This window comes from Diceros bicornis, chromosome 32 (assembly GCF_020826845.1).
Source record: "Diceros bicornis minor isolate mBicDic1 chromosome 32, mDicBic1.mat.cur, whole genome shotgun sequence".
NCBI lineage: Eukaryota > Metazoa > Chordata > Mammalia > Perissodactyla > Rhinocerotidae > Diceros > Diceros bicornis.
In genome coordinates this window covers 30533571-30561000 of record NC_080771.1, presented here as the reverse complement: position 1 = coordinate 30561000, position 27430 = coordinate 30533571, and the positions used below count along the sequence as shown (strand labels likewise).

Genomic DNA, 27430 nt, shown 5'->3' with positions numbered 1-27430 from the left:
CCTGTCTGGGAGGGGCACAGAATGCAGCCTCAAGTGATTCCTCCATAGACTGGAGAATACAATTAGTGTTTCTTGTTCGGGCTCCAGTTGCACACCCCTGCCAAGCACCAGGGAGTGCTGTGAGCCTGTGAGAAACCATCCCGGGAACTGCAGAGCCTCTGTGCAGACCTAACACAGGCATTCAGGCACCGAGCAGAAGTGCCTACCACGTGTGTGCACATAGGGACAGATGTTCTAAACCATGACTGTGGTCTACAAGGAAATTAGCATTATTAGGTCCCCACAGACCCAGTGCCTTTCTCTGAGATCACTGAAGTATCTATGCCATTTGCTGATTACATCTAAAAACATATTTTTCACATAAGATACCTACAATCTGTAGATAATGCCATTACATCATAAAGCATTGTTTAGCCCTTTTTTTTCTGCTTGTACATAAAATCTGTATATTAAGCCTCTTTTTGATTTTCATCACGAGTAACTGATGTACCAGTTTTTAAATATCTTCATTGACAATCGGTATTTTCTTCTCTGCTTTGGCCACTGGCTAACTCCACTTCAAATTTTCAGTCTTCTTCTAGCAGCTGGAGAGGCACTCGTACGTTCTTACGTGGTAATCTTATCCCTAGCTTTATTCTGTCCTCCTATTCTTTTATTCTCCTCTCATTTGCCCAGACTTTCTCACTTTTTAATTTTATCATAATTGTAACATATGTTTTTATAACCCCAAATCCTTTGTGGAGTAAGGATAGGGACTAGATTTTTAAATGTTATTATAAGAGGACATGCTATTTAGTGATGATCACTGAAGAATTTTCATCAAAAGTAACGATATACCAGTTTTTAAATATCTTTATTCACAAATCAGTATAATATTAGTCAGTTTGAATGCCATACATATGATAAAACAGACTATGAAAAGTATCATATTTACAACAAAACCATTATTTTATATAACGGGGATCATGTGATATGCTACCTCCTACATTAATTACTTAATGGACCCAGCTCTACCCTCTGGATGGACCAATTTTATGATTCTCCTAGAAAGTTTTGAGTTGGGTATAGTTCCTTGGTGCTTCTTTCCATGATCCAAGGCTTAAGAGAAAATCCCTGGAAACCAGCAATTGGAACCAGACCTCTCCAGGACTGAGGAGAGACAGGAGTGAGTGAGAAGAAGGACATCCTGTAACATCTTACAGACCCACAACTGCTGTGCTTTGCAGGATATGGGAGAGAGGGGACACATAGTGGATGAGGAAAGACTCAGTCACCAAAAATTATATTGAACATTTCTAAAATGTCAATATTAAGAATTTCTAAAACACAAGTTTATAGACAGAAGCTATTCAGCTAGCTGTTAACTGACAGTGTATGCAATATAGTGAAGGAGCTGCTATGCTTAAAAAACCACATACATCTTATTTATCTCTAATTTTAAAATAGTTCATTCCCTTGTTGGGTATGCAAGTGAGCAATGGAGAAAGCGGTGCATCTGCAATACCTGAAATTTAAAAAAAAGGAAAAGAAAAGACAATGAAAATAATCACGGGGCAAAGATTTGAGTCAGTTTAAAAATGGCCAATATTAGAGGGTAGATCATGGACCCCCATTATGTGCAGAAGCAGACTATGCAAAACAGGACATGATGGGATAGCAGGCTAGAGGCCCAAGAAAGCTCAGAGGTAATTAGTCAGCGAAGAGAGGATTGAATATAGTATGTTGTTCATTCTTACAGCTTATAAAATAAGCTGACCACTTACCAGCTGGTGCTAAGGATTTCAATGCTTCCAGAAGATTTGGGCTAGAGAACTTGATTAGGCACCGGAGGGGTTCTTCTCTCTCGGCCAAGATGCCCCCATTTAAGTCACTTTTGAATTTCGTTTCAAGCTGTCAACAAATATATTTATAAATGACTATTATATATAACAGTTGGAATGGCAAAATGTAATGAAATTAGATTACTCATTTCATTAATTCTCATCATCAAGAAATATAAGGATTAATGGGAGTGGGATCCATTTAATTTGCTAACTGCAAACATAGAGGAAAACCAATAGATTAAACGGTATCACACACAAAATGCCAAGTGTACACAGTGCCTGACACAGTCTGTGTCACAGTGCCTCCACAGTCCTATGTGGAGACCTGACACAGGTCTCCACATAGGAGACCTCGGAGGTGAGTTCTGCCTGTGAGTGACCTTTACAGTTTGCATTCTTAATGGAAAATTAGCGCTATTTTTTGTAATCTGTCATTTCAATGTAAAAATGTCATGTCTTTTGAGTCACTATCATGATTTCTTTTTAACTTCTTCTTATGGAAGATTTCAAAAATATACAAAAGAAAGGAGCACAGTATAATGAGTCGCCATGTGCACATCACCCAGCTGAAACAATTATCAGCTCGTGGCCAGTATTCTTTCATCTATTACCCCACCTCTGCTTCCCTACTGCCCACCCCCACTGGATTATTGTGAAGCAAATCCAAGACACCATAGTATTCCATCTGTAAATATTTCAGTATGTATCTAAGAGAGACCTAAAAAGGACTCTTTTTAAAAACATCACCCCCTTCCACTACCACACCTAAAAAAATTAATAACAATCCCTTAGTATCATCAAATATCCAAGTACTACTACTTCAGTAGGTACCTTGGCTCTTAGTCTAATTTCAAATTTTTTTACTTAAAGTGATCTTTAACATTTAGAGGCAGAATGGTGAAGTATTTAGAGGGTGATTATTGTATACAACTAACTCAAATGGTTCAGAAAAAGAGAGAGAGAAAGAAAGCAAATGTGGCAAAATGTTAACAACTGGTGAACTGAAGCGAAGGGGAAATGGATGTTCATTGTAATGTTCTTGTAAGCTTTCTGAACGTTTGACATTTTTCAAAATAGGTAAGGTAGGGAAAAATTGGTAGCAGGTATGAGTCAATGTGCACCTTGACTTATAGAATAGAGCTATTCTAAGACGTGCATAAAGCGAAGGTTTGCGGATTAAATCCCACCTATGCTCGCTCAGTGGTTCTCTAACTTTAGTGTGCAGAATTAGGGAGAGGGCTTGTAAAAACAGAGGGCAGGTCCCACCTCCTGAGTTCCTGATCCAGTAGGACTAGGGTGGGGCCAACAATCTGCACTTCTTACCCATTCCCAGGTTATGATGACACTCCAAGGACTACGCTTTGAGAACCAGTGTCCTAGAGTATGAGCTGTTTAAAGGAACTAGGTTAAAACCTGACATTCAGGGGACCCAACTTGAAAAGTGTCAATCAGCTATTCTCACTAAAACCAGTCACACCAAACAGGCGTGAGGCCTGAGCGAGCAGATCAATGGCAGATTTAAGGTGTGGCCCATAGCTGTAGGGGGCCGAAGCAGAAAGAATTTTATTGGAGGGTGTGGGAGGAGAGGTGTTATGAGGTGTTATGAGGATAAGCATGAGAATTAGATTAGGGTGATCATGATAGAAACCTTAAATTCTTCTTATTGTGGCAGTGGGCTTGCCCCACAACTGGCCTTGCTGTTGGGCAGTGGCAAACTCCCGGAATGAGCTAGGTTAGCAGTTCTGACTAGGCTGCTGGTGTTTTCCCATGTGATGCCAGCTGGGCTATGTAATGACTTATTTATTCACTCTTTTATTCAACAAGTATCCTTTTTTTTTTAAAATTTTATTTATTTATTTTTTCCCCCTAAAGCCCCAGTAGATAGTTGTATGTCACAGCCGCACATCCTTCTAGTTGCTGTATATGGGACGCGGCCCCAGCATGGCTGGAGAAGCGGTGAGTAGGTGTGCGCCCGGGATCCGAACCTGGGAGCCAGCAGCGGAGCGCCCGCACTTAACCGCTAAGCCATGGGGCCGACCCTCAGCAAGTATTTATGAGCACCAATTACATGGAAGTATTGCTCTAGGTGTGGGTGGGCTAGAAAGATATAACCTACAATTTTTTTCCCTCAAAAGTACAGATCACAGCCAGTTATGCATAACTGAATTAATATGTACGATGAAATGAAAAGGCAAATTCAAAATTTCCAAAAGTCCTCTTCACTAACAGAACTTACTAAATATGATAAAGAAGTCTATTTTAAGTCATGAATTTATTATACAAAATTAAAGTGATAAATGAAAAAGAAACAGTTGCTTAGAACTGTTTTCCACTAAAAGTTTTTGTTTTTAACCTGTAGTTCATGTTTATAGCAACATCCTACCTTATATTGTGCAAATTCTAGTCGTGGTTGAGGATAGTGTCCAAAAGTTTCTTCAGTCACTCTTTGGACTCTCTCTTTTTCTATTCTGTTTTCATGGATGATCCTTGAATCTACTATAGATGGAAGATTTCAAAAGAAACAGCTGTTAGGAATATATTTCATTCATAAAGTATCCTCCTTTCATTCCTAACCTTTCAACTTGCCTGTATAATTTTTAAATGTTTACTGTTTCTTCTCTTGATTGTAATAATTTCTTTTTTTTTTTGTGAGGAAGATCAGCCCTGAGCTAACATCTATGCTAATCCTCCTCTTTTTGCTGAGGAAGACTGGCTCTGAGCTAACATCTATTGCCAATCCTCCTCCTTTTTTTTTCCCCCAAAGCCCCAGTAGATAGTTGTATGTCATAGTTGCACATCCTTCTAGTTGCTGTATGTGGGATGAGGCCTCAGCATGGCTGGAGAAGTGGTGTGTTGGTGCGTGCCCGGGATCCCAACCCGGGCCACCAGTAGCGGAGTGCGCGCACCTAACCGCTAAGCCACGGGGTCGGCCCTGTAATAATTTCTTATTGTAGAAAAGTTGGAACTACAGGCTGATAAAAAAGAAAATAAAAATCACCCGTAATTCTACCACGCAGAGATAAGCACTATTAACATTTTAATATATTTCTGTCAGCCCTTTTTTAAGTGAACAAAAAGATATGTATTTTTTAAACTAGGATTATAAAATACACACAATTTTGTATCCTGCTTTCTTTATTTAACATGAAATCAATACCAGGTCCTATGCCCTTGGAAAGTCACAGAAATGTTTAGTTCATAACGGCTGTACCATTTCATTTTATTGTCAAATCATTGGTAAGAGATAGGAAAATTTTCATTTTCATAAATTTATATTGTGTCCTACCACTTTTCTGAACTTTCTGATCCACTTTAGTACTTTCATACTCTACTCTCTCGGGTTTTCTAGGGAAAGACTCCCTGTCATCTGTGGGTAGTAATACAGTCATAATTCTGATTCTTTAAGAAGCAGTTTATCCAGCACATTAAGAGCCTGGGCTCCAGACTCGGACAGATTTGGATTTCACTCCTGGCTTTGCCAATTCCTAGCTGTGTGACTTTGCCTTGCAAGTTACCAAACGTCTCTGAAACCCCGTTAACTGATGAACAGAGCTTATTCATGGGACTCCTGGGAAGATTAAGGAAATAATACATATAAACATCTTAGTATTGGGTGCTTGGTACAAAAGAAATGCTCAATGACTATTAGTTAATTTTTGTTTTTGTTGTTGTTATGATTAGATGCTATTCCAGTAATTCTAGCATTCTAAAAGAGAACTATGGTAGCTTAGCTTCCCTCCTTCAACAGAAATTTAATTTTCAATTTTTCTGAAAGCAGTAAATAGTTCTGAATCAGGATCCTAATACATAAATATTTTATGGAGTGACAGAAATCTAAAAAGGAATGTACTTCCAAATTTCAGTTTTTATCTTGAAACACACATACTATTTATATCTAGTCCAAGGCTTCTTTCTTGTAGAGGTGTAGTAGAGTTGTGAGTTTCAAAGGTCTAGAGGAGAAAAAAAAAGAAAAAATGAGTATTTTCCTAGTTTTAACTTCTTGAAGTATAGATATTGTTTTTAGTACATAAAAGTATGTCAAATCTTATCTTTATTTTTTCCAACAAAAGGAGATTTGATGCCATATCCAGGCTGAGTTGAGCTTTTCTCCTAGAGCAGGATATGGGCAGAGCTGGCTGGGGCCAGCAACAGGGCTGTTTTGTTTGAGGAGCTCTGTACTTTGTTAACATAAAATGGGTCTGGAAGGAGTATGGGTGGTGAGTGCAAAAGCCAGAGGAAGCAAAGGCAGTATCTGCGACGTGATGTTTCAGCTTTATAGCTATGCCTTGATAACTGTGAAAACTCACTGAGAGACCTTTTGGAAAAAGCTTTCCTGCTGTAAGTCTGAATCTCTCAAACCACCTCTCTCACTTTCCCTCACTAAAGCCGTTGTTTTTATAATTAAGTGTTTGACAATGTGAATTTTCCTAGGAATGCAACTGTCATAGCAGATCAGTGATACCATTGTGGTGGGAAAGAGGGGAGGGGGCTGCTATGGAAGAAAATCATTATCTAACTTCTTAATATTAGATTTTTTTCCTTAAAGAGTGGCTTGCAGAGAGCCATCACTCCTTTCTACTTAGAACAGATGAAAATACATAAGTATAACATATCTAAGGGCTCAAAAATATACACAGAGCATTAAAAATCCACCTACAGGGGCCAGCCCAGTGGTGTAGTGGTTAAGTTCGAGTGCTCTGCTTTGGCAGCCCGGGGTTCGCAGGTTCAAATCTTGGGCATGGACCTACACACTGCTCATCAAGCCATGCTGTGGTGGCATCCATATACAAAATAGAGGAAGACAGGCATGGATGTTAGCTCAGGGCTAATATTCCTCAGCAAAAAGAGGAAGATTGGCAAGGGATGTTAGCTCAGGGCTGATCTTCCTCACGCACACACACACACACACAGACAGACACAAAATCCACCTACAGCTCAGCACCTGAGCATATTAGCACACAGATGCCATGCGAAGGAAAAAACCCGTGAGCCTGTGAGTAAGGCCAGATCCATTCTTATCATTAAAGGGAAACAATGCATTCAAATGATTTTAACAAATAAACAAGTGGTGGGACCTAATAAACCAGTGCTCTCTCCTTTACTAACTGCTGTATCACCTGCTTGACTGATGGGACAAAAAGTTAATTGTACTTTTCTCTTGCATAATAGAATAATATAATTAGCTTCAAAAGACAATGTCAAGTTACTTCTCTAAAGTTACTTCTCTAAAGAGAAAATAAATTCTAATTGGAATAGCTGATTTGGAAACGGGGATCTATAACATAGAATCAATGAACAGTATAAAACACAATACAATTATAAAAAGATGATAGTGAGAAATTATTTTGTTTCCTTTCATCTTAACTAATTGAAAACTTTCTCCACTTCAGTAATATCTGAAGTGCTCTCCTTTTGTTGGAGGTGGACTTTCCCACCTGTTCGTAGCTTCTAACTCAAGTGTGAAAGAGACAATGGAGACTTAACGTTAAAGAGAATCATTGACCGGCTCACCTGATTATACTGTTTAAAAACAATAGCCTTGAGAGAGTCCAGATATCGGCTTCTGAGGTCCATTTTCACAATCTGATGGTGCTTGCTAGCAACTGTCAGTGCCTTGAAATGAAAATTAGCAAGACTGTTAGGGTTAATGTCCCTGTGTTTATAATATTTGTCAAAGTAAAATGTAGGCGCTGCAGTGAAGTTTCCACTTGAGTGAAAAGAAATTCAAAACAATTCAATCTCATGACCTGTTAGTAAGCTTAAAAAACAAAAAAGTGGCTAATGGCATTAAGATTCTCATAAATGCAAAGTCTTTTGTACCATGTTTAGAAAAGTGATTCGGTTTAAAGTTAGGAATTATAATAAATTAAGTTCAGACTTAGGAATAAACAATAAATGCTCAAAATGTTACTGTTTTAGAATACCAATCATTTAATACTACAGTGATACTGCCACATAAAAATGTATGCTTTAGGACAAATATTGAAGAAAAAAGTACATATTAAATGCAATTTATAAAAGCTTTTCATCATCTGGGGGAACAAATTAAAAAACTGAAACAGAATTAATAAAATAAGATATATACCTGGAACTAGAGGGTAGAATTAAGTTTCCCTTAAGACACACAACAGAAATGAACATTAGCTTTTGGGGTAACACTTAAACTAGTTGTGGCAGGGTGGACTCACCTGGCTGTAAGTGGTTGAACAACTGCTATGTATTATAAAGGAAGAGACCCCAAATGTAAAGTTGAATTAAGTGTTAAAGGGAAGTAGAAGTCAGCAGCAGGAGAAATCTTTCTGCCATTTCAGTAAACAGCCAAGGAATTTAAATGACAACCAAGTCTGCCCGCTGGGATCCTATAGCTCGTTGGATCCACAACCCTGGAGTGCAAGGTGCTTCACTTAGCAATAGAGATGATGGAGCCAGGGTGGCAGAGATGCTCACCTATAACCAGCTGAAGTGCTAGCTCTGGAAGCAACGTGAGGTGCCACTGTGTTGTGAATGTTAACCGACAGTCAAAGTGGTGGGAGTCGCCAGGCCAATTTAGGGATGGCTTATTTTGGGGGGAAGATGCTAGGAAGTCCATGATACCAAAGGCAGAACCATAAAGAGAAGCAGACTCTGAACAGAGGCTCCTTCTTGTGTTAAAGCAGTTTTCTTATGTACAGAACATGGGGAAAATGGAAATGAAAACAATGTTCATCAATAGGCAAATTATGCAGTCATGAAAAAGCAGTGAGGTATATTCACATGTAACCACATGGAAATGTTCTGTTAAGTTAGAAAAGCAAATTGTAGACACTATGTACCACTCTGATTTTATAATAAAACATCTTCTGAAAGGAAATAGCAAAACTGTCAACAGTAGCTATTTTGGGTGAATGGGACTGGAAAAAGGGGTATGAAGATTTAGAAGAGTGTTTATCTTTAGAGACTTCTATGTTGGTTGAATTTACATTAAGCATGCATTATTTCTAGATTAAAAGACGCTAATGAAGAGTCCAAACCAATGCTTATGTCACGTGCCCACTTGTAGAATAACAACACTTTCTGCTCCTTATTTTAGGAGATCAAGAATTACATGTGGTAGTTTATGTCAGATGCTCACTGAGCAGTTTAAACCTACATACATATTTGAGGTAAAGATAATAAAACATTATAGCTTATAGTAATTGATTCCATACCTGACCCAGAAGGGGTATATTGCTCCTCAGCCGGGAGGAAGAAGTGAAGGCATATGGAGTCTGGGAATAATATACCACGTAAGTAGGTTTGTACTGGTTTGGCTTTCTATACTGTGTTCCCCAGGCAATTCGAATCCATACTGCATTCTCCTCAGCGTCTCTGAAGCTGACTGTCACCTTATTAAAAAAAGATTTAAGTTTCCTAATTAAAATCTCATTGTGGCACTAATGACACGCGCTTTTTAGGAGTCATGGATGTCACTATCATCTTGCACACAGGCTGAGATCTGGCAGCAGTCTTTTCTCCTACTTTTCATTACAGTGTTTTGGGATCTTTGGGAAGATATTTTGTGGTTGTTTTGTAAAGACACATACATGCCTTGCAAAGAGTCTTCTGAAAAAAAAAAATTTAAAAACCTACAGTCAGAGTATGACATCAAAATTTTTCAATAATTTCTTCAGCTTGTCCTGAAAAACTGTATTCTTCTTATGAAGTAAGGCAGCCTTACAAATGATACCTGTTTTATAACGAAACCTTTTCAGCATCAAGCACAGACCTAGAGTGTACTATAAAGTTTAACAGTAAGATTTCTATGTAGTAATGGGCTTAAAATATGCTAATCCTAATGCTTTTATGCATTTAGCTCAGATGCTAAAAACTACTCTAAAGGAAAGTCATATGGCAAGAATATAGGAAATTCTCCTTGGTTTCCATTTCATGGATAAAAGACAGACCTTCCTAAGCTTTTAAATATGAATGCCAGTTGGTCTGGAATTGTATAGCCCGCTCCTAGACTGTTAGCTCCTCCTGCCTCAGCTTTCCCCTGGAGCTGAGACCCTGGAAAGGAGGCATTAGAGACAGGTGCACTTGGCCCGCCCACGTCTCTTTATTTCCTCCCTCTTGTATCTGACTCCAGGAAAAGGAAATTGTAACGTGGCTGCTGGCATTAGCCAAGAAAGCAGTTACTTTGACTGCCCACTCTTTATCTGGCTGCTTTTCCAAATTGCCTCAGTGCATCAGAAAAGGAACTCTCCCCAGTCCGGGGCGTGGAGGGCGTGGCTCTGTCTGACCTTCCCCTGAGTGAGCAGCATAGCATTCAGCCCCAACAGGCGCTCAGTGGACCTCTGCTGGCTTGAATGGAAGAGGACAGGGTCTCATTCTGAATAGCCTCTGCGTCACCTTACAAAAGCAAAAATGCCTGTAAAATCAAGATTGAATGTAATATACGGAGAGCACATTTTTACTAGAGGGAGCAAATTGGTAGCACTCAACATATTTAGGTAGTCTCTCTAGACTAGAACGAGGATAATTTAAGTGAGGGCTCATGAACGGGCTGAAAGAGGTCTGTGGCCTCCTGAATTGAATGCGCAGTTGAGTGTGCATGTCTAAGTGTACCCTTTTCTGGAGAGAGGTGCTGTTTCATACAGGTCTACGATCCAAAAAAGGTTAAAAATCAGTGGGCTGGGCCAGCTCCGTGGCTTAGCGGTTAGGTGCGCGCGCTCTGCTACTGGCGGCCTGGGTTCGGATCCCAGGCGTGCACCGACGCAATGCTTCTCCGGCCACGCTGAGGCCGCGTCCCACATACAGCAACTAGAATGATATGCAACTATGACATACAACTATCTACTGGGGCTGTGGGGGGGGTGGGGTGGGAAGGAGGAGGATTGGCAATAGATGTTAGCTCAGGGCCGGTCTTCCTCAGCAAAAAGAGGAGGATTAGCACGGATGTTAGCTCAGGGCTGATCTTCCTCACACAAAAAAATAATAATAAATTAATTAATAAAAAAAAAAAATCAGTGTGCTAAGAGAAAAGGATGTCCACAGAGTCAGTCTAATCCTGGCCCAGATGGCTTTCAGATGTTCCATCTCACGTTCCTGGAGTAAAGATACTGAGATACCTGAAGAGGTAGGGCCCAAATATAGACCTTTATTATTATCCAAAGAAACTATCTCAATAGATATCACCCTGCAATAGCAGGGATAAAACATTTTTCACAGAGGATAACTCAGGTTAACATTGCTCAAGTTTAACTAGGTGACTAGTTCAGACAAGGGTCCTAACTGGTCTGATTAACCTGGGACTGTACTGCTGGCCAGGGTACTTCTAAAGGCTATAAACTGTCAGCCACCTGTCACGACCCATAAGCTACTGAACGTGTTAGAAAAAAGTTTAGTGTAAGAATCAAATGAAACTTACAACACATAGAATTGTCACATATTTAACTATATTAACATATTTAACACAGACTATCATTATTATACCACATGATACACAGGTATGAAAAAGGAGAGTAAATGTGCTCCCTTTTTACAATTGCTATGTATTTTTTAGTTTGTCTCTTCTTTCTTTGAAAGTTTTCCAAGAATATTGTATTTTGAATAGTTTTACCTGGTAAGATATGCAGTTAATCCTTCCTTCTCCCTCCCTCTCTCACACACACACTCTCACACACACACACACACGCACTCAAAGGCTCTAGATTGGATCCCCTGAACCACAGGCTCCACTCATCACTCTCCAGTGATATTCCCTGTGCCCTCTCACACAAGCTTCTCTACTCAGTTGGTTCAAGCGCAGGAGTTCTTAACCTGAAGATCTTGGTGAGAATTCAGGGCATCTACGTACTTGGTGAGGGAAAAAAATTACATCTTTATTTGTGCTAATTTCTAATGAAATTTAGCATCTCCTTCAATTGTGAAGGTAGGCAACAAAATAGTAGAATTTTAGGACCTGCTACTCTGTTGTCCATAGAAATCCCAACTATTTTACCACATTACAATTGTTGCACATGCCTCAAAAATAGTACATCACTATTATGAAACTAGTTATTTTTAGAACCACTGTAAGATTACCTATTGTGTTAATAAAGAAGCACATGTATTACTATATCACAATTTAGTATTTTAATACCTTAACAGCTGTATTTTAATATAACTGGTTTCCCTTGTAATTCTATGTATTTTATTTTACAGCATTTACAAACACTCTTCTGAGAAGTGGTCCATAAGCTTCACTAATGGTCAAAGGGTCCCTGGCACAAAAAAGGTTAGGACACCTGTCCTAGAGCAACAGATGAGTTACTCTTCACTCCTGGGCACCAGGAGAGTCTACTTGGCAGGATATCACCATCATCAGCCTTTGGGAAAGGGAGGTTATCCAGCTGCTGGTTAAGTTATGAGGAAGAAAGTGAATATGAGCTGGAAGTCCTTGGTCAATTGAGAATAGGCATCAGGACCTGTGGGCCAGCTTGGAGCAGGGGAACAAGGGACAGAGAAGACACAGGAGCTTCACCTGTTCATCCTCATCATCTAAAACCTACAGTGCACAGAGCACGTCTCTCTCTAGCTAGCCTTTCAAACAGGACAGATGTGATCAATAAAAAAGCTCCTTTGTTCCTCCAGCCTCCCCTGCTAGTCGGCCTGAAATTCATTCAGGAGGCAAAAGCTTTTGGAACCCAGCAGTGATGACATGAGAAGAAATCTAACAACTGAAGTACAGGGGCATTAAAGGAGGAGGAAACACAAGGGTTCAGGCTCTTCTTGTAGAATGGTAGGGGCGGGAGGCATGGGGTTCAGAGAACAGAAGTTCCTGGTGCCTAAAAGAGGGGCAGGAAAGACATATGGGAAGAGGGCACTGAGAGAGGACGCAAACCCTGAATTAGAGCCGAGAGAGGAGCTTTCTAGGAGGTTTCCTGTTTTTGGTGCAGTCCAGTGGGGACATTGCCGCGAGTGTTGCTCAAGATGAGTTAGCCAGGAATGTTCAGCTTCATAAAAAGGCTGGTTCCAGAAGGGTCCAGACCACACATCCACAACACTTGTGGAGAGCCAGCCAGGGATTCTGTGCCCGTGAGGCTTTGTTTAAAACAAGTAGCTGCATGTGCCGCACTCACAGTCCAGGTGGGCTCTCCTTTAATCTCTAGAAAGTTTATAATTTCATGGTAAGAATAGTTTTCAAATAATGTAATTAAAAATAATTAGGTAGAAAAAAGTGCTTATTCACAAGAGGGAAAAAAAGGAGAGACATACCTTCTCTTGGCTCACAAATCTTGAACTAATTTATAAATTAAATGGACCCTCACTCAAAATGCTGATTTTGTTTTGTTTTATAAACCTGACAAATTGATCCTAAGGTTCTTCTGGAAGAGCAGTCAGACATTTTTGATAAAGAATTGTCAGTGGGGGTAGGCGCAGGGTAGACTTGCCTTAACTGATGTTAAAATATTTTAAAAACTCCAGCAATTAAAGGAATGGAGAGTTTGCAAAGAATGCGCCCAATTCATTTACTCCCTGGCATTTGTTGAGCCCTCACCTGTGTCAGTGGGGAGCAGGATGGTCAGGGTGCTGCTCTCAGGGAGCCTGGCAGTTAAACCAGAAAATGGGACGAGTATGGTGACAGGAGCACAGGACAGGGGGACAGCCAGTCCAGGGGGTCAGGGAAGCACTCTCTGAGGGAGCACTCTTTAAGTGGAGGTCAGGAGGATGGGGAGGAATGAGCTGTGCAAAGTCCGGGTGGTGGAGGTTGTTCCAAGGAGAGGGAACAGCCTATGGCGAGTTGAAGAACTCAGAGAAGTTTAATTCAGTCTGGCTGGAGTGTAGAGTACAGGTGCTGACACATGAGAGGCAGGCAGTGGATCCAGGAGGGCATGAGAAGAAACAGATCAATGAGTAGAATACAGACTCTTAAAAGTATGAATGAATGGGAAGAATACGATGATGTTAAACCAGTGGAAAAAGCTGAATTAATCAACCAGTGGTGTTGGGACAACTCATTAGCTTGTGAAAGAGAAATTATAAAGCACTCTATCCTCCCTCCTTTAAAGTACTTCCCTTCTTTCTCCCACCACAGTAAATTCTCGTAGCTTAACCTCATTGGAGGAGGGCTGGGTGCAGAACCTTGTAAGATGCTCCAGCAAAGGGAGAAGTGAAAGAAAGGAGTTAGTCATGGAGACAATAGGATGGGCAGAAGACAACCAGAAGACAGAGATTCAGGAACAAGAGAGTTGACTGGCAACTGTCTGAGAGTATGACCTTCTTGAGCACAAGAAATGGATGGTCAACATATAACTTATAGTACCAAGAAACTGTGACTGGCTCATATCTGCAGGCAAGTGGCCCTCCTGATATCCAAACCCAGAGTCAGGCAGTTACCCAAATGGTTGCTGGCAGAATTACTCTGGATGGCCTCCCTTGCCCCTGGAGGAACAGACTAGAATAGGTGTCCTCTGCTCTCTCTTAGGTTAAGTCAGTGCCCCTGCCGGAGAACGGTGAAGCGGGGTGGTGAAGAGGGGCCAGCACTACTGTGCCAACAGGACTTCCTGCACACGAGGGACACATCAGGAGCAAGAATAAATATCTTCCTCCAAGAATCTTGTGGTAGAAAGAACAGAGCTTGAGGATGAGCATGGGGAATGGATGTACTTTTACTGAGACGTAAGCATGTTTATGAGCAGTAGAGCAGGAGATGGTAGAGGAAGAGATTAAGAATGTGAAAGAGGATAGAGAAAAACGCAGCAGGTAGGCCCTACGAGGATGTAGGAGATGGATTCAAAGCACACACGGAAGGGTCATTATAGGAAAGGAGATGAGAGAATATGCTCCGTGACAAGAGGATAAGTAGAGAGTATGACAGAAGTTATGGACAAAGGGTGAGGTAGGGAGATGGAAAGTCAGGTCAAGGAGTTTGTGTATGAAAAGAGGGGACACTACTGTTTTAGAGAGGATGGCCACAGCATGGTGAATGTGACAGATTTTTTGGCATGTCTTTATATGCAAGGAGGACTGAAGCAGATAAGGTGGGAAGAGACTGAAGTAGGGGAGGCTGTTAAAAAAATAATTGCATCGACCTACAATAAGACATTAAAGTGGCGCTTGTGGGAATGGAACGGCAGTAGAAGACTCTGTGGGTGCTCTCGAGCTGCACTGACTGACACGGTAGCCACTAGCCACCCGTGACTGTTTAAATAAATTCATTACAGTTAAATAAGATTAACATTTTAGTTCCTCGGTCATACTAGCCAGAATTCAAGTGCTCAGTAGCCACACGTGGTACTAGCTACTGTACTGGACAGTGCCGATACAGAACATTTCCATCATTACAGAGTTCTGTTGGTCGGTGGTTCTTAACAAGCATTTCGCCTGAAATTGAGAAGTGAGGGGAGATGAAAGTTTTTACAGTTAGAGTTTGTCTTTGATATGGAATAAAGTAGTATGGAATATCACTAATTGAAATTCTTACAGATAAAAAAACAAGGTAGTAGCAAATTTTAAGTGCACAGATACCATGAAATTGAATTTCATGGAAATTCAGATAAATTTTATTCTTACATTTTTTAATGCTCTCTGAAGAATTTTCTTAAATGAACTTTTGAATTGTTCCATATCAAAAAGGTCACTGTCTTCACCTGTCAAAGTGAAAAGAAAAATCAAGAAAAATCAAGGGAGCTACAATGTCTTCAATAAATACATCTGCATAGACCCTGAAGGTAAGCATTTTGGGTAACCTCAAAGAGCAATAATGATCAAATCACACAAATGCTGCAGGCACCTCCAACACAGCGTCACCAAATATATTTCTCATTTTCCCATCAATGAATAATAATCACCTCATTTTGAAAGAAGAGATTTAAGAGGAACATACTATTCATTTTTAAGTTGTCAAAATATGAAATAGAAATGTTCAACTTAAAATGGAAAACATTACCTGGTTCTTTACTCATCCGAAAAACATCCCAAACCTTCTGGTGCCGATGAAATTGAGTATCTGAGAGAGGGAAGAAGAACTTATTACTATTATATCACAGAACTTTCAAGTAATATGCTTGTAAAGACGTATTTTTAATAATATGAAAGTAGAGAAAATAACAGTAATTTACAAATCATCTTATACAGATTTTTATTCAAAATATAAATTTTATATGGATTAAATTTACTCCAGACAAATAAACCAAGTCATAAAGAATTACTCAATATATGTAGTAGAGATGTAGCATTTATTCTTACTTAGTCAGACCATTTATTCTACTTCCATACTGGTCTGTTCCTCAGAATGCCACATTTATCCGGCATGCCAGGGGGGACATGCTCTTCATAACTGGTGTTTGCACTGGCCGTTCCTTTGTCTGAGCACTCTTCTCCTAGCTCGTTACACACCTCTATTCCTGCATCTCATTCTGTTCTCAACTAAAATGCCACCTACACAGAGTGGCCCACCCTGGTCACCTGACCCAAATCGACCCCCCATCCCGCTCTGCTTTAATTCCCTTCACGGCACTTATCACTGCCTGACATTACATCACAGATTTAGATGTTCAATTGGGTACTGCTTGTCTTCCCAACTAGAATCCCATGGAATACAGGACTTTGCTTATTCACTGTTGTATTCCCAGCATCTAGCCACTGGCTGGCATTAAAAAAGCACTCTGCATATATTTGATGAATGAATGAATGATATAGAAGACACCCTTCAGGAGTTACAAACTTAAGGGTATCTTGGGGTAAAAATGGGCTTAGGAAGTTCTCAAGTTCAATCCCACCACATTATCATCCTGGCTCTACTCTGTCCCTGCGCTGACCTCTGTCTGTCCGCATGTCTGTCTTTGGACCTAGGACCGAGGTGCTCTGCACCCCATAAAGAGGGGCCCAACATTCAAGGCTTGCTCTGCTTTTTGTACTTATTACTTTTCTTGTCTTTTCTTCAGTTTAGTGTCTTTTTTTTTTTGGTGACTTGGTGTCCCCATCTCCCCCCACCCCACTCCATTTATGGCAATGGCCTGGCAATTCTTTATTTAAAATTATTTTTATTTATTTTTTATTGAGGTAACATTGGTTTACAACATTATATAAATTTCAGGTGTACATCATTGTATTTGAATTTCTGTGTAGACTACACCGTGTTTACCACCCAAAGTCTAATTGCCATCCGACAGATGGCAGTACACATGTGCCCTTCTACCCCTTTCGCACTCCCTCCTCCCCACTTCCCCTCTGGTAACCACCAATCTATTCTCTGTGTCTAAATGTTTTTGTTTTTTTTTTAATCTTCCACACGAGTGAAATCATATGGTATTTGGCTTTCTCCATCTAACTTATTTCACTTAACATAATGCACTCAAGGTTCATCAATGTTGTTGCAAATGGCAAGATTTCATCTTTTTTACGGTTGAGTAGTACTCCATTGTATTGATATGCCACGTCTTCTTTATCCATTCATCATTTTATGGACACTTAGGTTGTTTCCAAGTCTTGGCTATTGTGAATAATGCTGCAATGAACACAGGGGTGCATATATCTTTTCGAAATAGTGTTTTTGCGTTCTTTGGATAAATACCCAGGAGTGGTATAGCTGGATAATGTGGTAGTTGTCTTCTTAATTTTTTGAGGAATCTCCATACTGTTTTCCATAGTGGCTGCACCAGTTTACATTCGTACCAGCAGTATATGAGGGTTCCCTTTTCTCCACATCCTCTCCTACACCTGTTATTTCTTGTCTTTTTAATAATAGCCATTCTGACGGGCATGAGGTGATATCTCACTGTAGTTTTGATTTGCATTTCCCTAATAATTAATGATGTTGAATATCTTTTCATGTGCCTGTTGCCATCTGTATATCTTCTTTGGAAAAATGTCTGTTCAGATCCTCAGCCCATTTAACAGGGTTGTTTTTTGCTGTTAAGTTGTATGAGTTCTTTATGTATTTTGGATATTAACCTCTTATTGGATATATGATTAGCAAATATCATCTCCCAATTGTTAGGTTGTCTTTTTGTTTTGTTGATGGTTTCCTTTGCTGTGTAGAAGCTTTTTATTTTGATGTAATCCCATTTGTTTATTTTTTTCTTTTGTTTCCCTTGCCTGGTGAGACATGATATTCAAAAAGATACTGCTGGGCCGGCCCCATGGCTTAGCGGTTAAGTGTGCACGCTCCGCTACTGGCGGCCCGGGTTCGCATCCTGGGCGCGCACCAACGCACCGCTTCTCCAGCCATGCTGAGGCCGCGTCCCACATACAGCAACTAGAAGGATGTGCAACTATGACGTACAACTATCTACTGGGGTTTTGGGGGGAAAAAAACCAACCAAACAAAAAAAACAAACAAACAAATGAAAAAAACCCAAAAAGATACTGCTAAGACCGATGTCAAAGAGCCTACTGCCTATGTTTTCTTCTAGGAGTTTTATGGTTTCAGGTCTTACATTCAAGTCTTTAATCCATTTTGAGTTAATTACGTATTTACTTTTTATTTTTTTTGGTGAGGAAGATTGGCTCTGAGCTAACATCTGTGCTCATCTTCCTCTATTTTGTATGTGGGATGCCTCCACAGCATGGCTTGATGAGTGGTGCATCAGTTCGAGCCTGGAATTCGAACCTGTGAACCCTGGGCTGCTGAAATGGAGCGCGTGAACTTAACCACTATGCCACCAGGCCAGCCCCCCATTTTGAGTTAATTTTTGTGTATAGTGTAAGATAACGGTCTACTTTCATTCTTTTGCATGTGGCTGTCCAGTTTTCCCAGCACCATTTTTTGAAGAGACTTTCCTTCTCCATTGTATGTTCTTGGCTCCTTTGTTGAAAATTAGCTGTCCATAGATGTGTGGGTTTATTTCTGGGCTTTTGATTCTGTTCCATTGATCTGTGTGTCTGTTTTTGTGCCAGTACCATGCTGTTTTGATTACTATAGCTTTGTAGTATATTTTGAAATCAGGGAGTGTGATACCTCCAGCTTTGTTCTTTATTCTCTGGATTGCTTTGGCTATTTGGGGTCTTTTGTTGTTCCATAAAAATTTTAGGCTTCATTGTTCTATTTCTGTGAAAAATGTAATTGAGACTTTGATATGGATTGTACTGAATCTGTAGATTGCTTTAGAAAGTATGGACATTTTAACTATGTTAATTCTTCTAATCCATCAGCATGGGATATCTTTCCATTTCTTTGTGTTGTCTTTGATTTCTTTCAGCAATGTTTTATAATAATTTTATTTATTTATTTATTTTTCCCCTAAAGCCCCAGTAGATAGTCGTATGTTATAGCTGCACATCCTTCTAGTTGCTGTATGTGGGACACGGCCTCAGCATGGCTGGAGAAGCGGTGCGTTGGTGCGCGTGCGGGATCTGAACCTGGGCCGCCAGCAGCAGAGTGCGCGCACTTAACCGCTAAGCCACGGGGCCGGCCCTCAACAATGTTTTATAGTTTTCAGTGTACAGGTTTTTTACCTCTTTGGTTAAATTTATTCCTAAGTATTTTATTCTTTTTGTTGCGATTGTAAGTGGGATTGTATTCTTGATTTTTCTTTCTGTTATTTCATTGTTAGTGTATAGAAGTGCAAGTGATTTTTGTATGTTGATTTTGTACTGCAACTTTACTATATTCATTTATTATTTCTAGTAGTTTTTTTGTGGATTCTTTAGGGTTTTCTATATATAAAATCACATCTGCAAATAGTGACAGTTTTACTTCTTTCTGATTTGGATCCCTTTTATTTCTTTTTCTTGCCTGATTGCTCTGGCTAGGACTTCCAATACTATGTTAAATAAGAGTGGTGACAGTGGGCATCCTTGTTTTGTTCCTGTTCTTAGAGGGATAGCTTTCAGTTTTTCACCCTTGAGTATAATGTTAGCGGTGGGTTTGTCATATGTGGCCTTTATTATGTTGAGGTACTTTCCTTCTATACCTATTTTATTCAGACTTTTTATCATAAATGGATGCTGTATCTTGTCAAATGCTTTTGTCTGCATCTATTGAGATGATCATGTGTTTTTATTCTTCATTTTGTTAATGTGGTGTATCATGTTGATTGATTTGTGGATGTTGAACCATCCTTGCATTCCTGGAATAAATCCCACTTGATCATGGTGTATGATTCTTTTACTCTATTGTTGTAGTTGATTGGCTAATATTTTGTTGAGGATTTTTGCATCTATGTTCATCAGTGATATTGGTCTGTAATTTTCTTTTTTGGTGTTGTCTGGTTTTGGTATCAGGGTAATGTTGGCCTTGTAGAATGAGCATCCCCTCCTCTTCAATTTTTTGGAAGAGTTTGAGAAGCATAGGCATTAAATCTTCTTTGAATGTTTGGTAGAATTCACCAGGGAAGCTGTCTGGTCCTGGACTTTTGATTTTTGGTAGGTTTTTGATTACTGTTTTCAATATCCTTACTAGTGATAGGACTATTCAGATTCTCTATTTCTTCTTGATTCAGTTTTAGAAGGTTGTGTGATTCTAAGATTGGAGAAATTCTATCCATTTCTTCTAGACTATCCAATTTGTTGGAGTATAGCTTTTCATACTATTCTCTTATAATTCTTTCTATTTCTATGGTCTGTTGTAATTTCTCCTTTCATTTCTGATTTTATTTATTTGAGGCTTCTCTCTTTTTTTCTTGGTGAGTCTAGCTAAAGGTTTGTCAATTTTGTTTATCTTTTCAAAGAACTAATAGCCTGACAATTCTTGATTATCTAGTTTTGTCTAATATAGGTGTAATCAACTACAATGTGATGCCTGCCAAAGAGACAGCATCCAAAGGGTTTTTGTTTCTTTCTGGTATTTTCTTCCTTGGTTCTGTGTTTCAGTTGAGACAGCCCGCTAATTGATCTCTGAATAAGCTTGTTACAATAATAATGGGAATTAAAATTTTTTGTTGTTAATTATTCTATTAAACATCATGTAAAAGTTCATGGTAAATGGCAAAGACTTAAATACAAATGAAGACATTTCCTCAAATAGAACCCCTCCTAGACTAATTCATGATCTTTGTGATAAACTTGTCCATCTCTAGTGTTCTCTATCTTAGCAAGGGGCTCTACTTTCCTTCTAGTTGCATGCACATGCAGACCCTGGAGCAATGAGTATCTCTCCCACTGAGTCCCCTCTTGATCACACCACATGCAAGTCCAGTCACTTTTAATCCTTACATTCCTTACAAGCTGCACTGTAATAAGAACAAATTCTCAAAAATATACTTTCAAATTCTGTTAATAATTCAAAGCCTAACAAATATTTGCTATGTGCTTATTATATGCCAGTTACTGTGCTAAGAGCTTTTCAAGCATTATCTTATTTAACTCTCACAATGATGCTGTGAAGTTGGTGCTATTATTATCTCCATTTCACTTAGAAAAAGTCTGAGGCTTTGGGCTGGCCCGGTGGCTTAGCGGTTAAGTGTGCACGCTCTGCTACTGGCGGCCCGGGGTTCGATCCTGGGCGTGCACCGACACACCACTTCTCCAGCCATGCTGAGGCCGCGTCCCACATACAGCAACTAGAAGGATGTGCAACTATGACTTACAACTATCTACTGGGGCTTTGGTGAAAAAAAAAGGAGGAGGATTGGCAATAGATGTTAGCTCAGAGCCAGTCTTCCTCAGCAAAAAGAGGAGGATTAGCACAGATGTTAGCTCAGGGCTGATCTCCCTCACAAAAAAAAGAAAGAAAAAGAAAAAGTCTGAGGCTTAGAAAAGGAGATGTGACTTGGCAAAGGACACAAGACTGGTAGGTGACAGAGCTGGGATTTGAAACCAGGTCAACTTGACTCTAGAATCTGAGTGCTTATATAAAAATTGCCTCTGTGATGAAACTGGATTGCTTAAGTGTAAATAGAAATCACCAAAACTTACAAACAATGTCTAAAAGGGCTGCGTCATTGAGACTTGCTCGCTTCTCCTGAAAGAGAAGATAAAATACGTAGTAAACGTGATGATAAGCTTGGTTCTACCCCATGTACAGCACATTTTAGGATTGCTTAGAACAGACTATGAGCACCCTCTCAATACTTTACTGACAACCTGTCTCCAATCTATGCTCTTCAGTTAAGTAACAAATACACCATCCGATTCATGTCTCTGTACAGACACTCATAACTGTTCTTCCACAATCTACTCCTCATTTATCACTTTTAAATCTTTTTTTTATTGAGGTAACATTGGCTTATAATATTATATAAATTTCAGGTGTACAGATATTTCAACTTCTGTATAGACTACACCATGTTCACTGTGAAAAGTTTAGTTGCCACCCATCACCACACACATGTGCCCCTTTACCTCTTTCTCCCTCCTCCCACCCCCTTGCCCCTCTGGTAACCACCAATCTGTTCTCTGTATCTTGTTTTGTTTTTTAATCAACTGTATCCTTCTAGACTTCCTCTACACCAAGATTTCTCAACCAGGCACTACTGACATTTTGAGTCAGATAATTTTATGTTGTGGAGAGCTGTCCTAGGATGTTTAGGAGCATTCCTGGCCTCTACCCATTAGAAGTCAGTAGCACCCCACTCCTACAGTTTGTTTTTTTTTTTTTCTGGGAGGAAGATTAGCCCTGAGCTAACATCCAGGCCAATCCTCCACTTTTTGCCAAGGAAGACAGGCCCTGGGTTAACATCTGTGCTCACCTTCCTCTACTTTATATGGGACGCCACCACAGCAGGCTTGACAAGCAGTGTGCACCCAGGATCTGAACCTGTGAACCTCGGGCCGCCGAAGTGGAGCAGGCGCACTTAACCACTGTGCCACCGGCCCAGCCCCGAACTCCCACAGTTTTGACGACCAAAAATGTCTCCAGACATTGTGTCCTCTGGGACACAAAATCGTCCCAGCTGAGACTATACATATACATTTATATGTATGCACATTATATAGTTTCTTTCAATGTCATACACAAAGATCTAGTTTATTGTTTTTAATTGCTGAAGAATACTTTGTTATGTGGTTGTATCATTATTTATCTAATCTCCTAAATATAGTTTCCAATGTTTTGTTTTTTAAACAATGCTAGTTAACATCTTTATTTATAACTAAATATATAAATGTTTCTCAATTATAATTTTTATATACACCTCCTTATTTTTTATTATTTTCTCCATATAAATTTCCAGAAGTGGAATTGCTGGGTCATAAAGTTTATTTACTTAAAAGTGAATGAGGAGGGCCGGCCCGGGGCGCGGCATAGCGGTTAAGTGCGAGCACTCTGCTTCCACAGCCCGGGGTTCACAGGTTCGGATCCTGGGCGCGCACCGACACACTGCTTGTCAAGCCATGCTGTGGCAGGGTCCCATATAAAGTAGAGGAAGATGGGCATGGATGTTAGCCCCGGGCCAGTCTTCCTCAGCCAAGAGAGGATGATGGGCATCGGATGTGAGCTCAGGGCTAATCTTCCTCACAAAAATAAATAAATAAATAAATAAAAATGGTTTAAAGAAAAAAGTGAATGAGGGACAGGTACACCAGAATATGGGAAAATTTTTTGTACTATACTTGCAACTTTTCTGAAAGCCTGAAATCATTTTAATACAAAAAGCCAATAATACATGTGAAAGAATGTCTCTTTCCACACAAGTTGACCAACACATTTGAGTATTATTATCTTTTCATCTTTGACAATCTGATAGGTAAAAAAAGAATACTGCTCATTATTATTTTAACTTGTATCAATTGTTTTTTCTCTCATGGTGTTCACTTTTTTTCCTTATTGATTTGTAAGCATTCTTTGTAAGTTGAAAAAGCCAATTAAAATTAGTTTCTTCTCCACTATAGTAGTACATAGCCCTCATCACTTCACAGCTTAGCAGCTGCTTTAAATCTCTGTTGGACTAAGAAAAGAAAAAAAAAAAACCCAAAGGGGTAGCATGATGTTTAAGGTGAATCATTTTGGACATCGTTACCTCACAAAGCAGAACCAAGTCCTGAACAAGAGATTCCTTTCTCTGCCGCAAGTTTACAGTCTGCAGTTGATTTTCAGACAGAAAACCCCAGGTTTTGAGGATTGTCATCATTTCAATCATTGGGATTTTCAAGATGATCCTCTTGAAAAACTCGGCAACAGTTTCATCCATCTCTTTGCCACTTTAATAAAAACAAAAATAAAAACAGCACAACAAAGTATTAACCAAATACAAAAGTTTAACTTAATGGTGAATTTTTTAGCATTATATTTTTAGCTGGGATTTTGATCTGTAGGTCAAACACTCAAATGTTTACCTTTTTTCAGGCACTCTGCAAAGAGTGTTTCAACTGGAGGACTTTATTTTCTCCTTAAGTTGCATATTTAAATATGATTAAGTTTTTAAAAATTACTTTTCTCTCTCCTTTCTTGGCTAGAGTATTTTGATCTTTTTTGATGGCAATGATATGTAAATCATTCATTCATGTACTGATTTGTGTAACAAATTACTGAGCACCTGTGTGTGCCAAGCACTTTTCTAGGCACTGGGGATAGATACATCTTTAACCAAAAAGACAAAAATCCCTGCCAGTCGGGAGTGTCCATTCTACCTGGGAGAGAGAGGCAACGGGAAAATCACAAAATGTGTTAAAAGTGATAAGTGCTGTGCTGAAAAAAAGGAGCAGTGTTAGGAAACTAGTAGAAGTGAAAATGGAGCAGGCTGGGGGGAAGGTGGGGGTGGTGGGGGTGCAGAGAGTAGGCCTCAAAGAGAGGGTGACATTTGAGCCAATCCTTGCAGGAGAGAGAGTGAGCCATGTGGCTAGCTGGTGGAAGAGCTTTCCAGGCAGAGGGAACAGCCAGTGCAAAAGCCTTGGGGCCTTCAAGGAACAGGGAGAAGGAGGCCTTCAGGGAGGCCGGAGTGAGGAGGCACAGAGGAGGAAGTGAGGCCAGGGACGATGGAGGGACCTGAGGGCCACTGCAAGGATCATGGCTTTTATTCTGACAGAAACCAGCTGCGGGAAGGTCTTGAGAAAAGGCTGGATATGCCCTCACTTAGGTTTACTACCGGGATCAGTCTAGCTCGTGTTCTGAGAATGTAGTCTGGGAGGAAGTGTGGAAGCGGGAGGCCAGCTAGCAGCTACATTATTACTGCAAGAATGTAGGTAAGAGATGATGGTGGACCCAAGTGGAGGTGGTGGGAAGAGGCCAGATTCTGGATATACTTTTAAGAGGGAGTCCACAGGATTTCCTGATGGATTAGATGTGGGGTATGAGAGAAAGAGAGGAATCTAGATAATACCAAGGTTTTACGAGGTAACTGGAAGAACAGAGTTTCTACTGAGGGTGGGGGCAGAGGAAAGCTCAAGAATTCCGTTTTGACCATGTAAATTTTAAGGTTAATTGTTAGACTCCAGGTGGAGATACTGAATAAACAGCTGGATTTATGAGCCTACAGGACTCAGTAAGACTGGAAGAGGAGAGGACTGCAATCTCTTTCTCCATTAAGGCCTCGCCAATTAACGTAGAGCTATTACCTCACTTTTCCTGCCCCAGGTCTGAAGGCAAGATTCTTCAACTGTCCAAAAGGTCTTGAGCTTCAAATCTAGTGTGGCTCCTTCAGCAACAGCCAAGGGCAAAGATCTTCAGAAGCATGACTTAGTGGCTGTCTTCAAGTTGTGGCATAGGGAGGGGGGATTCTGAGCCCTTTTATTACTTTCCTCAGGGCAGAAGCTGGGGGCCATGGGTGACAGCTGATCTCAGCTCTGCTACCTGATTTGGGGTCACTGATGGACATCTCTCTCTCTTTTAAAATAGAGAACATAAAAAAGCAGGCAAGCATGATTTCTAAACAAAGATTAAGCAGGATATCTGCAGACTTTAAATTCCCTTAACAGCCTATCTTCTAGGAAAGAGCCTACAGACCCTGGTGTCCGTGTTTAAGATAAGAGGCAGCAGTCAGTCACTCTCACCTGCTTCCACCACAACTACAGGATTTCTGAGGACAAACACAGGCATATCCCCCTACAAGAATCCTGGCTGTGACTTATTTCTACCATTTAAGTGTTTGTTGAACACTGCATATAATTTATTACCATTGACCACTTCCAAAAAGATATGGGTAGTTAACTATATTTTAAAGACACTGAAAACAATAGTTGAAACAAAAAGAGGAACTATTAGGAATGGTTTAGCAAGAGAAAAATAACTGAATTAAGAACAAGAGAACAGAATCAGGATCATGAAAATTGAGCCTGATCTATTTCCTTGTCCAGATACAGGACAAACCTACCTAAACGTCAAGACTAAAATCTTCACCGTGGCTTTCAAGGCCCTGTGTGGCTTCGTTCTTGCCTCCTTCCCCATCATCTACCACTTTCTCCTTGAGGCTTTCTGAGCTCCAGCTACTTTGGCCTTTTAGTTCCTCTAATACAAAACAATCTTTCCAAGGAAGGGCCATTGTACCTGCAGTTACCCATGCCTAGAAGGTTCTTCCTGCACATATTCACATGGGCAGCTTTTGTGGTAATTTAGGTCTCAGCTTTGATGGCTTCTACTAGAGAGACTTATTCTGACCACCCATTGTATAATTATTCCCCACCTTCCACTGCTTGTCTTTACAGAACTATCTGAAATTATCTTGCTTATTGATGACTTTACTGCTTTACAGTATTTTATTGAGCTCCACTAGGAGCTATGTTTGTGTCATTCATAGCTATATCCCTAGATGATGAACACTTGTGGAATGAACTATTAGATGCTCTCTCGGAGCAGTGTGCCTAAGGAGATAAACCACCTGGGAAGGATTACTGTCCAAGAGTCAGTGAAATATCGAGCCAACTTCTCCCATCACAACGGGGGGGGATGGGGGGTGGGGTGGGCTTGCTAAAATGCTGATTCCAGGGCCCCATCCATTTAAACTGGGGGGTAGAAGGGCACCGAGATTTTGCATTTTCAGAGTGCCTCAGAAGTCTTAATTCTGGGTAAAGCTGGCAGAATGCTATCCTAAAGAATTCTGGTGGAAAAAGAGCACTCAATCTCACCAATAAAATTGGAAAACTCTTGAGTACACTCTTCTGATTCCCTGTGATTATCTAATTTCTTTTCACTTCCTGGCATTCAGCAGTACAGTGCAAACAGCAGATGCTCAACATACATTTGTTGAATGAAAGCACGACAAAAAACAGCCCTTTTAAGTAACTTTCCTGTAGATCTGCACCGCTGAAGAGCTGCCACAAAGAGAATAAGGAGTAATGCGAGAGGCTGCATCGATGGAAAAGGATGGAAGCCAGGGTTAACCAAATACCAAAGCACCCGACTCGGGACATAGCAGCCACCCAACGCGGGGACAGTCCTCTAGCTCGTCACGTGACAACTCCGGCGGCTCCGACACTAACGCCCGCCCTACGTAACACCCCGCCCCACCACGGGCGGATGTGACATCACGAGAAGCATCACTGCCCGCTCTCCCCTCAGCCTCAACCGTAGTCCTGGTCCCCCGCCTCCAGCCCGAGACCTAGCGGCAATCCCGCACCTTGGGACGGGCGGCAGTCGCGAAAAAGTCACCCCAGAGGCCTGGGATGGGCTTCCTCAAGGCTCCCGCCACCCTCCGAGGCCCGATCCCAGGCCGGCAGGGGCTGTCTCACCGTCCCACATCGCCAGCCGTGCCTCTCCTCAGCAGCCGTTCCCGCCCGCTGCACCTTCAAAGCCACCAATTGCAGTTCCCGCCGCCCTCGAGCCCCGCCCACTGGGGGGGGCCCAAACTTTGGAC

At 40.6% G+C, this 27430-nt stretch overlaps 1 protein-coding gene across 4 annotated transcripts; it reads right to left on the bottom strand.

The window, feature by feature from the left end:
• Positions 1 to 834: 834 nt before the first annotated feature.
• CENPN (centromere protein N) lies at positions 835 to 27426 on the bottom strand. 4 transcript variants are annotated; one of them, XM_058528342.1, is made up of 11 exons: positions 27306 to 27426; positions 23663 to 23843; positions 21621 to 21666; positions 15712 to 15771; positions 15336 to 15412; positions 9011 to 9187; positions 7335 to 7436; positions 5710 to 5773; positions 4207 to 4319; positions 1764 to 1890; positions 835 to 1504 (listed from the first exon to the last, which is right to left on the bottom strand). In XM_058528342.1, the coding sequence occupies exons 2-11, from the start codon at positions 23831 to 23833 to the stop codon at positions 1422 to 1424; spliced, it is 1020 nt and encodes a 339-aa protein (XP_058384325.1). In that variant the 5' UTR covers positions 23834 to 23843; positions 27306 to 27426; the 3' UTR covers positions 835 to 1421. The 4 variants fall into 4 exon arrangements, with proteins under 4 accessions (XP_058384325.1, XP_058384324.1, XP_058384326.1 ...); XM_058528341.1 differs by lacking the exon at positions 27306 to 27426 and adding an exon at positions 27194 to 27296; XM_058528343.1 differs by lacking the exon at positions 27306 to 27426 and adding an exon at positions 25197 to 26685.
• Positions 27427 to 27430: the final 4 nt, after the last annotated feature.